This window comes from Narcine bancroftii, chromosome 5 (assembly GCF_036971445.1).
Source record: "Narcine bancroftii isolate sNarBan1 chromosome 5, sNarBan1.hap1, whole genome shotgun sequence".
NCBI lineage: Eukaryota > Metazoa > Chordata > Chondrichthyes > Torpediniformes > Narcinidae > Narcine > Narcine bancroftii.
This window is the reverse complement of record NC_091473.1, coordinates 204424112-204435688: the sequence shown is the minus strand read 5'-3', so window position 1 is coordinate 204435688 and position 11577 is coordinate 204424112. Positions and strand designations below refer to the sequence as shown.

Genomic DNA, 11577 nt, shown 5'->3' with positions numbered 1-11577 from the left:
TACTCCGCACTCAGACCTCTGAGTAAAATGACCACTCAGAAGGCCTCAAACCATTAGCTGACCGGGTGATACCCCAGCTCGCTCCCAAGTGGGTTGGCTCGAGTTTTTTAAAAAATTTAAATCATTATAAAAAGTCTTTTATTTTTTTTGCCCTTCCTGTGCTACATTCTCTGCCAGTTTACACTGCAGACAAGTGGCCTTGAATCTGGAACCACTGGTTCCATAGGAGGCAAGTTGTATCCAGTTCACAAGGGCTGATGTGTGATCTGGATTTGGGACCAGGGAGAGAAGAGGGTTGGGGGTGTTCCCAGATTGGGAAGAAGGCAGGAAAAGGGGTGAGGGAGAGGAATTGGTTGGGCCCAGAAGGCAGCGGACCATCAGAATTCTCTTCCCAACAGCTCCCCAACCTGCAGTTCATTCCCGCAAAAACTCAACGGATTTTTCAGGAAACAGCGGTGGGAGCGGGATTTCACCTGGGGAAGTGAGCTGGTGCCTTGGAGAATGCCAGGAGAGGGTCCATCAGTTGAGTTTGGGTGGATCCCGTGAACCCTGGCCTCCGGTGGGGGGGGGGGGGGGGGGGAAGAGGTGTGGATTCCTCGCCAAAGCTGGGAAACTGGCTGGATGCCTTCGGTCTTAGCCTTAAATCCTTCTCCACCTCCAAACTGTGGTATCCGTCGGGAGTGGGATCAGGCTCCTCCCCGGGAAATCGAGCATGGAGGGTGAGAGGGGCACGAGGAACAATCTATCTCCCAGCAGCATTCACTGAGATCTCCCACACTGTCCAGGGACCCGATCAGTCACTCAGCATCTCAGCAAACATTTTCCGCTTTTTGCTGTCAGTCTGCTGAACCTTCTCCCAGTCTTCCCGGCGGTCCCGGAAGTGGGACAGTGCGAGATTCCGGGCAACGTGACGGCCAATGTAGTCATTCTGCAGGGTGTCCACTTCACAGGCTGGGGTAGGGGAAGAGGGGTTGGAGAGACGGGCCGGGGGAGGAGGGAAAGAGAGAGAGAGAGGGAGGGGCAGTGAGGGAGGGGAGGAGAGGAAGGGAGGGGCAGTGAGGGAGGGAGAGAGGGCAAGGGGGAGAGAGAAAGGATGGGGAGGGAGGATGATAGGGAGGGATGGCGAGGTGAGAAGGAGGGAGGATGAGAGGGAGAGAACAGAGAGAGTGAGGGATGGAGAGATGGTGAGGGGGAGAGGGTGAGGGAGGTGGGGAAAGGGGAGAGATGGTAAACGTCAGTAGAAGGATGGGAGGGAGATGTGCTCATAGACACCTTGCCCATCCCTGTGCTTCCTCTCTGAGCTGAATTTGAGAATTAGTCGGTTTCATCTCTGCACTCATCCCCCATTCTAGAACCTGCTGAACCTGTCTCCCCAGCTCCTGGGACCCTTTCCCTGTCTTGTAACCCATTCCAAGTGCCTGTGGAAATCCTCATTGCAGCCTCTTGGGACCCTTTCCCTGCCCTAACCACTCCCCGAGGATCTGGAACCCTCTTCCCACCACCAACTCACACCACAAGGTTCTGGGTCCCTCTGTCCACCTCCAACCTACCCCATGCCAAGGATCCGGGGACCAACCCTCTTCTTCCCTTCGTGAGACGCATCATCTGATTTCCCCTCCCCCCACCACCCCTGGTTATAACATGCATACCCTCCCACAACTCCCCCTCCTGACCTGTCTTGCTCCCCAAAATCCCTGTGACCTCAAACCCATTTGTGCCTCGCTCCCCCCTCTCTGTTCACTCTCTGGGCCAGTCCCTGGTCCTCAGCGGGGGAGGGGAGGGGGCTCACCGAGTTCCTCGGCAATGTCCCGTCGCATCAAAACAGTAACGAAGGCCCAGATCTGGTCCAAAACCCTGCTACCACTTTTGTCACAGGCCAGGCGCATGTAGAGGCCCTGGTGGGGGTGGGGGAGGGGAAGGGAGAAAAGGAGGGGCAGAATGAGGTGGACAGGAATGTGGGGAGGAGGGGGTTGGGGGGTAAGGAGGAGAGGGGGGGAGGAGAGGAGGCGGGGGGCAAGGAGAGGAGAGGGAAGGAGGAGGAGGGAGGGGTTAAAGGTTCCATTATTGTAAAACTACATGTGAGATTCTTTAACTGTACCAACTGTAAGGAAGAACATCCCCATTTGTCCAGCGCCCCTCATGAATTGAGGCCCTAGCGAGGATCAAACTCGTAATCCCTAGTTTACAAGGCCATGGCTCTAACCAGTGAGCTAACTGAGCCTCAGGGTGTACAGGACGAGACAGACGTGAATACTACCCCCCCCCCACCTTAATCGTGTCATTTGTTTACCACTTCTGTCCTGTTTAATAAACCCCAATGCAGCCCCCCATGAACCTTCCACACACCAATCAGCTCCCTCAGCCTTATTTACCATAGTACCCCCTCGATTGAGCCCCTCATCGTCCTGTTTAACCATTCATCCACCGCTAAACCGTTCGTCCTGACTGCTGCACTCCACTTTCCTGCCAGATGTCTGGCCCCTCCATCTCTGTTCTGGTGTGTGCCTCCCACCCCTCTCACCTGGAACTTCCGGGCCACAGCCTTCTTTCGTTTGCCCGGAACGAGACTGCTCCTGAACAGCGCATCAAAGACGTATTTGCCGGCAGGGTCACAAGCCAACGTCAGGAGGTCCTCTGCTGGGGTGTCCACAAAGCTGCCCACAAGTTCGTCAGGTCTGTCAAAGCGAAGGAGGTTCTGAACCAGCAGCGATCCATGGTAGTTCACAGATCGGAGCAGAGGCTGGTCCGAAGGCTGCAGGGAGGGAGTGGGGAGAAGGAGGTAGAAATAGAGAGAGATGTGGGGGGGTGGGGAGGTAGAGGAGGAATGAGAGATGAGCAGAGAGAGGAGAGGCATGGTCATCAGTGAGGGGTGGGGGGAAGAGGAGAGGCAGGATGATCAGTGATGGGGTATCCCAGGACAAGCAGAAATTGTGCCCCACCTGGGACCAGGGAACACAGATTCAGGGGTTGGAAGGGATTATCAAGGGGCCCGAACATGCCCCCTTCCCTGAGGGAGGCATGAGCCGCTCCACAACCCCCCCACCCCCCGAACCCCAAGGGATGTCTCTTTGTCTGCAGCCTCTGATGGCGGTAGAGGCAATGTCCCCACCCCTCTGCCCAGATCCCCGACCCCTGGGAGGGACAGACCTGGAGATCGGTGCTAGCTCCATCCGCTGCCACGCTGTGGAACACCTCATAGGTCTGCAGGGAGACGAAGAGTGAAAGGCAGGACGTCCTGCGAGAGGTCGGCTTGTCACAGTGGAAGATCTGCAGTTGGGGGGCGAGAGAGAGATGAAGTGCATCCTCCTCAGGGTCCAAGTTCCCAACCCTCTGCCCTCTCCCTCTGACTGACCCTCTCTCTCCCATACCACCCCATTCCCTGTCTTTCCATCCTTCACCCCCTCTACTTGTTGCCCTCCCCTTCTCTCTCCCTCTCTCTCGACCCAACCTCCCTTCCACCAGGCACATCCTTCTTCCCACCCTCACCTCCTTCCGTAACCTTGCCTAAACCTCGCCTCGATCGCTGCTCTCCTCCTTTACCCTTCCCTCACTTCCTTCCTTCCCTCAGCCTCGCCTATCCTCACCTGGTTCAACTTCCCCTCCTTCTCACCTCCCTCCTTAGTTCCCTGACCCCACCCATTTCCCTCTCACTCACCCTTACCCCATAAAACAAAAGAAGCCTTCATACCACACTGAGTTCTGGGTGGGTGGGAGGGGATCGAGGGAGGTGGAACGCCCTCCAGGGATGAAGGGGAGGGGTGGAGAGAGGGGACGCCTACCTTACCTGGTACAGCTTGCCTAGCAACTTGTCCTGGCCTTCTCGGTGCCTGACACAGCCAGCTGCCAATTCCACCACGACACCCAGGTGACCCTTGGCCACCACCACCTCCAGGTCCAGCAGGATCTCATGGAACAACTTGGAAAACTGCAAAACAGGAGAGAGGGCAGGGAGAAAATTAATGTCCCTATCTACGACCCAACGCAACAGTGTTCCTCCAGATCACGGAACGCACACACACATGCACCCACCCCCCCCCCACACACACGCACCCCCACCATCCACCCCCCTCACACACTCCCCCCACACACACACACCCTCACCCCCCCCCACCCCACCGCCCATCCCCACACCCCACCCCCCACGCACACACACTCTCACCCCCTAAACACACACACACGCAACCCCGCAGCCCACCCCCACACACCTTCACCCCCCACACACCTTCACCCCCCACACACCTTCACCCCCCACACACCTTCACCCCCCACACACCTTCACCCCCCACACACCTTCACCCCCCACACACCTTCACCCCCCACACACCTTCACCCCCCACACACCTTCACCCCCCACACACCTTCACCCCCCACACACCTTCACCCCCCACACACCTTCACCCCCCACACACCTTCACCCCCCACACACCTTCACCCCCCACACACCTTCACCCCCCACACACCTTCACCCCCCACACACCTTCACCCCCCACACACCTTCACCCCCCACACACCTTCACCCCCCACACACCTTCACCCCCCACACACCTTCACCCCCCACACACCTTCACCCCCCACACACCTTCACCCCCCACACACCTTCACCCCCCACACACCTTCACCCCCCACACACCTTCACCCCCCACACACCTTCACCCCCCACACACCTTCACCCCCCACACACCTTCACCCCCCACACACCTTCACCCCCCACACACCTTCACCCCCCACACACCTTCACCCCCCACACACCTTCACCCCCCACACACCTTCACCCCCCACACACCTTCACCCTCTCACCCCCCCAAACACATACACGCAACCCCCCACACCGCAACCCACCCCCTCACACACAGCCTCACCCCCCCACCCCACAGCCCACCCCCCCACACACAATAATCACATGTATACAGAGGGGGCAGGAGCGGGGAACAGTGGAGTACTCCCACCCTCCCCAAGCCGACTCCCCACCCCACTCTTCCCCCCCCCCACCCCACAATGAGCCCACTTACCAGGGGTGGGGTGGGAGCAGAGGCCAGGGCCCGCTGCAGGGTGTAGTTAGCGATGGGGTGCAGGGCGAGTTCAAGCAGTCGTCCCTCCAGCTGTGTGTCACACAGCCGGCCAAACAGCTCCTGGTCAGAGGCCACGATGACCTGCTCCAGCAGACGGCTGCCGGTCTTGTCCTTGAGGAACACCAACAGGGACCTGGGGGGTGGGGGTGGTGGGCAAGGGCAGCAAGGTGTCACTACATTCCTCTCTGACCCACCAACCCACCCACACTGGACACCAAGCTTCCGACCCAAGGTTACGCTTGAGGCAAAGATTCCCACCTCTCACAGGACCGTACTCTCCCTGCCCCACCCCTACCTCCTACCTGGGAACCTTTCTGTAATATCCCCCCTACACCTTTTAAGTTTTTATAAATGTAATTTTTAAACAAAATGTAGACATACGGCAGGGTGACCGGCCATTATGGCCCACAAGCCCGTGCCACCCAATTACCTTAACCTCCAACCCCTGGTTCGTTTCGAACGGTGGGAGGAAACTGGAGAGCCCCACCCCCCGGGGGAAAACCCACGCAGACAAGGGGGGAACGAGCCAACAGTGGAGGGACAGTACGGGGGTAGGGAGGGTTCCCAATCGAAACTGAAACTTTCATTCTGGGATGAAGAGTGGGACTCTATTTGGATCTGATTAATGTGCCCTCCTTCAGAGCACGACACTGTTGCAATTAAAAGTGGCCCATAGAGTACATGGATCTAAAGTTAAATGAGCTCGTTTTCTCCCTCTATGTAAAATTAGTGCAACTTCTTTGGTTCACGTTCTGGACTTACCCTAGTTTATAAACATTTGGGAAAGATGTCAGTCACACATTATCAACTTCAAATAAGAACCTTGCCCTTTAATTGCTCTGTTCGGATCATTTCAGGATGATGATGTTTTAGTGAGGGGGAGGGAGGGTTTAGGGTGGGAGGGTAGTACAGAAAGAAGCTGAGAAGTGATGGGGAAAGGGGGTACCTCTCCTCAAAGAAGAAGAGGTACAGGGATTGGGGTGGGGGGGGGGGGGGAGAGTCATCGTTAATGCCACCTGGCTGAAGTGTGCTGAGGTGTTCCTCCTCCAATTTACACGTAGCCCGATGTTAATGCCATCTTGATGAAGTGCTCAGGCCCCAATCACCTCTCTCTCTAACAGACGCTGCAGAAGCTGTTCTTCCAGCACTTTTGTGCATTTACTGGGTGTTCCATCCTGTTCTAGACCTCGGGAAAGGAAATGTCTTCCTTACGACCTGCAGATTAACCTTCGGGAACTCCTGCATGAGTGTTCCAATTCAGAAAGTAGTCTGCGCCTTCTCTCGCCCCATGTTAACACTCTACAGTCTTGACGCTGCCTTTGACACTTCCTCCTCCCTGCCAGGATATCTGTGCTCTTGAAATCCCCTATCCCCAACGAACTCTCTGCCATTCTTCAATTCTAATCATTGCCCACTTGGGCCTTGCTTTGGGTGGCCTCTTCTCCTCTCCCTACCCCCTCCCCGCAACAATCCTCCTACCATCCCTCTTGCTTTTCGACACCTGTTGTAAATTGCCTCTTCTCCGGGGAAGGAGAAGGAGGCGTCGGTGTTGAACGCTCCTCGTTAACCAGGGCAGGGTCACAGACAAATGCATGCTTACGTGCCCAAGGAGCACATTTGCAAAGAAAAGCACTTGGTCGGGGGGGGGCGAAGGAGGGATTTTGCAAAGACGGACGCAAGTGCGAGACAGGAGCCAGGGACCGCGCACATGAGGGCAACCGAGGCCCGTGCCCATGGGCACGATTGGTGCACTGCACCAGGGTGCACGCAGATAGAATAATGGGGCCTGTGATCTTGCAAGAGCGCGGGCCCCCGACCTCAGGTCGCTCGCAGGTACCTGCGCTTTCCTGTCTGTTCCGATGCTCCCCAGGACTCCAGCACCGTGGAGCACAGGTGCCGGGCAGCTGCTGGGAGTCTCCGGCTCAGAACCTGGATGCCCACTTGGAAAACAAGGCTGGCGATGTTGCTGGCCAAGAATACTGCGGGGCAGGGAAGGGTGGTGGTGGGGGGGGGGAGAAAGAGAGAGAGAGAAGATAGTGATGCACACATCTGGAAAACTCCCACCACTCGCCCAGCCACAGGACAGGTGGAGACCACTGCACAGCAACCTTGTCCAGCCTCTCCCTCCACCCCACACCAGCCCCTCACCTTGCAGGTTCTCTTTCTCTTCCAGCAACTCAGCGAAGCTTCGCAGCTCGTCCAGGAAATCTTCGGGGACCTCAAACTCCACGACTTCACCCCGGGGATCCAGACCTGGATCAAGATCAGGGGCCATCAGTCAGGGGAGGAGTGGGGGCGGCAGGAAGTACGAGCAGATCAGGGGATGCGCACAGCCATCGAATGACTAGAGACCCAGCTGGAAACTAACTGGAGGAGCTGAGTTAAGAGATGCCCAGGTGTGGGTCACAGGCTGGGGGGATTTCATCCAGGAATTGGGGATTTGTATAACAGAACAGATCCCTGCGAGTGGGCTACAGGCTGGGATCTTGTCCAGGGATTGGGATTTGTATAATAGAACAGATCCCTGCGAATGGGCTACAGGCTGGGATCTCATCCAGGGATTGAGGATTTGTCTTATAGAACAGATCCCTGGGAGTGGGTCACAGGCTGGGATCTTGTCCGGGGATTTATATTATAGAATATGGCATAAGGAATACTTAAAAGTGGTAAATGAGTGGAAAAAAAGATTGAGAACCACTGCTGTACATAAACCCTGACCCCCAGATGAGATCCCAGTCTGTAACCCACTGTGATTAGTAAGGGATTGCTTAAAGTGTGATGTGGGTGGAAAGAAAAAGGTTGAGAACCACTGATGGACAGAATACATCACTGGGAATCGGTTACTGACTGTGATCGAATTCCAAGGTTCGGGGTGGGGGGTGTTATATATAGAGTAACAGATTCCTGAGAGTACGTCACCAGACGGGATCTAAACTGGAAGGATTTGGTTTAGATTAATGCCCAAGAGTTATATGCTGGGATCTAATCCAGGTGATCAGTGGGTTATTTGTAAAACTACAGATCTCATAATGTGGGTTACAGGCTGGGATCAAATCCCAGAGATTCTGGTTTACAGATGAATCCTGGGAGTGAGTTGGATGCAGATGGGATGTTTCCAATGATGGGAAAATCCAGAACCCGGGGCCATGGTTTGAGGATAATAGGCAAACCATTTAGGACCGAGATGAGGAGGAATTTCTTTACCCAGAGGGTGGTGAATCTGTGGAATTCATTGCCACAGAGGACAGTAGCGGCAGGTTCATTAAATATATTTAAGAGGAAATTAGATATATTTCTTCAGTATAAGGGTATTAAAGGTTACGGAGAGAAGGCGGGTACGGGGTACTGAACTTTAAGATCAGCCATGATCTCGTTGAATGGCGGAGCAGGCTCGAAGGGTCGAATGACCTACTCCTGCTCCTATCTTCTATGTTTCTATGAGTTACAGGCAGCCACCTAATCCTGGGGTACGGGGAGTTTATTACCGATTGTGGGAAATTATAGGCTGGGATCCCAGGGATTCTGGTTTACCGTTGGATCCCTGGATGTTGGTTAGAGGCTGGGATCTAATCTGGGGGTTGGGGTTTATGGATGGAGCCCTGTGAATTGCTTAGAGTGGGATGCAGATAGGGGGAGTTTTTGGATAGGGAACAGTGGAAAAGATCCTCTTGCGGCTCAGAAGGACCTGCCTCACCTCGGGCTGATTTCTTCGAGGGGCCTTGCTCCCCTCCTGCCACGCTTGGCACCGCGCCGCCCAGGACCTGCAGCAGTGTGCGCAGCACGAAGCTGCCATGGACGTCTTCCGCATACTCCAGGAAACTCGCCCGCACCCCACGGCTCAGCTTCAGGACCAAGCTCTCCAGGCTCTCACTGCTGCCACCCCCTTCTCCTTCCTCCTCCTCCTTTTGCTCCTGCAGAGAGCCCTGCAGTCTGGCCACCTGCAGGAGGGCGGTCTGCAGCACATGCGCCCCACAGCGGTGGTACCCAAGCTGGGCCTGGTGGGGCACGATTGCGGACAGGATGCTGCGCAGGGCTGACCCGTCGCACTCCTTCAGCAGGTTCTCCAGGAAGACACTGGCTTTGGGGTCAGTACAGAGCTTAGCCTCCTTGCCCCGGATCTCCATCAGGACATTGGAAGTGAAGAGCACTGTGGTGATGGGGAGAACAGGAAAGAGGCGAGATGGTCAAAAGTAGGCAACAGTCTCCCCCAACACCTGCCCCACAATAACAAGGATGGAGGAGTGGAGCAGCAGGAGTTGTCCTATCTGATCTGTCAAGCCTGCTCCAACATTCAACGATATAGCAGCTGATCTGGCCATGGTCCCAGCTCCCTCAGGACCCACCCCCAACCGTCCAAAAACCTATCCATCTGCATCTTAAACACATTCAATGAGGCAGCCTCGACAGCTTCCTTGGGTGGGGAACTCCACGGATTCACTGGCCTCTGGGAAAAGCATTCCTCCTCATCTCCACCCTAAAATCCACTCGCCCTAAATCTTGATGCTCCATTCCCTGGTTCTAGTCTCACCTTCCAGTGAAAAAAAAACCCTCCCTGCTTCTATCTCATCCAACCTTTTCTTAATTTCATGCTTTGATCCCCTCTCATCCTTTTTGAATTCCACCAAGGGTCATCCCAGGCGACTCAGTCTCCCCTCATGAGGTAACCCCCCCTCATCTCTGGAATTAACCTGGTAAACCTTCAAAGCCACTCCATCTTTTACTCCCGTGGCCCTCTGCACCCAGCACACCGCAGGGGAGGGGGTCACTGGATAGACAAGAAGCCCTTCAAAATCAGAATTTATTGTCATGAATAAGTCGTGAAATTCTGTTTTTGCAGCAGCATCTTAGTGCAAACATTCATATTATAAACATCTTACTACATTACTATAAATAAAAATAATAGTGCACTAAAAGTGTGGCAGGGTCTTTGGTTCATTGATTATTCGGGAATCTGATGGCACAAGAAGCTGTCCTTGTGCCGCTGAGTGCTCATCTTTAGGCTCCAGGACCTTTTCCCCGATGGTTGCAGAGTGAAGAGGGCACGGCCTGGGTGGTGGGGGTCTTTGAGGATAGAGGCTGCTTTTTTAAGACACTGCCTCGTGTAGATTTCCTCGATGGAGTGAAGTCTGGTGCCTGTGATGCTGCAGGCTGAGTTTATTCTGAAGTTTATTCTTGTCCTGAGAGTTGGCGCCTCCATACCAGGCAGTGATGCAACCAGTAGAATGCTCTCCCTGCTACAACTGTAGAGGTTTACGAGTCTTTGGTGACGTACTGAACCTCCTCAAACACCTCACAAAGTATAGCTGCTGGTGAGCCTTCTTTGTGATTACATCAACGTGGAGGCTCCAGCACAGATCCTCGGAGATGTTGATATCCAGGAATTTGAAGACCCTCTCCACTGAGCCCTCAATGAGGTCTGGGTCGTGTTTCCCTGACTTCTTCTTGAAGTCTACAATCATCTGTTTGATTTTGCTGACATTGAGCGCAAGGTTGTAGTTATTACACCATTCAACGACCTTATCTATCTATCCATCTCCTTCCTGTATGTTTCCTCATTGCCGTTTGTGATTCTGCCAACTGTGGTGTAATCTGCAAACGTAGATGGCATTGGGATTGTGTCTGGTGTATAACATGTAGAGCAGTGGGCTAAGCCCACATCGCTGGGGTGTCCCTGTGTTGATAATCAGTGAGGAGACGTTGTTCCCAATTCCTACGGACTGTGGACTTCTGATGAGGAAGTCAAGGATCCAGTTGCAGAGGCAGGCACAGAGGCCCAGAATTTGTAGCTTCTTGACCAACTCTGAAGGAATAATGGTAGCTGGAGTCGATGAGCTCATCTAGTTGGTACTGAGGGAGCAGGAGCAACCCCATTGCCTCAGTCTGTGGGGTAGGGAGCAGGGGGAGCACCAAGGCCAACTCTAAACCCTCCTCCTCCCCTCACACCAGAGATACCGAGGCCAACTTTCACCCACCCTTCCCACACACTGGGCTGGCGCAGTGACCAACTCATACTCACACTTTTCTTCTTCAGTATCGAATTGTTGCTTCAGGGCCTTGTCGAGCTCGGAACAGTAGCTGAGGGTCGCGCTATCCAGCTGGGGCTCGGACTCCTTTGCCTTTCCCCCTCCCATTGGCCTTCCCCCCGCCCGTTCCCTTCCCTCCCGTTCCCTTCCCGCCGCCCGTTCTCTTCCCATCGCCCGTTCCTTTCCCTTTCCCATTTTCCGTACCTTTCCCTTTCCCATTTTCCGTACCTTTCCCTTTCCCATTTTCCGTACCTTTCCCTTTCCCATTCCCCGTTCCTTTCTCTTTCCCATTCCCCTTCCTTTTCCCCTTCCACTTTCCTTTTCCCTTCCCCGTTCCTTTTCCCTTGCCCGCGCCATGCTCTTCCAGCGACTGGTCTCGCACGCCGGAAGCGGTCCAACCTGCCTCGTGTCCGCCGCCAGAAATCGATCCGTCCCCCTTTTCCTTCCCTCCGCTTACATTGATCTCTCGCAGCTTGTCGTCGGCC

At 54.9% G+C, this 11577-nt stretch overlaps 1 protein-coding gene across 2 annotated transcripts; it reads right to left on the bottom strand.

The window, feature by feature from the left end:
* Positions 1–121: 121 nt before the first annotated feature.
* LOC138764619 (nucleolar protein 9) lies at positions 122–11466 on the bottom strand. 2 transcript variants are annotated; one of them, XM_069940767.1, is made up of 10 exons: positions 11086–11463; positions 8764–9216; positions 7218–7322; positions 6907–7048; positions 5010–5202; positions 3785–3925; positions 3148–3267; positions 2522–2752; positions 1790–1895; positions 122–951 (listed from the first exon to the last, which is right to left on the bottom strand). In XM_069940767.1, exons 1-10 carry the CDS (start codon positions 11447–11449, stop codon positions 794–796), a joined length of 2013 nt encoding a protein of 670 aa, XP_069796868.1. In that variant the 5' UTR covers positions 11450–11463; the 3' UTR covers positions 122–793. The 2 variants fall into 2 exon arrangements, with proteins under 2 accessions (XP_069796868.1, XP_069796869.1); XM_069940768.1 differs by lacking the exon at positions 1790–1895 and having other exon boundaries at positions 11086–11466.
* Positions 11467–11577: the final 111 nt, after the last annotated feature.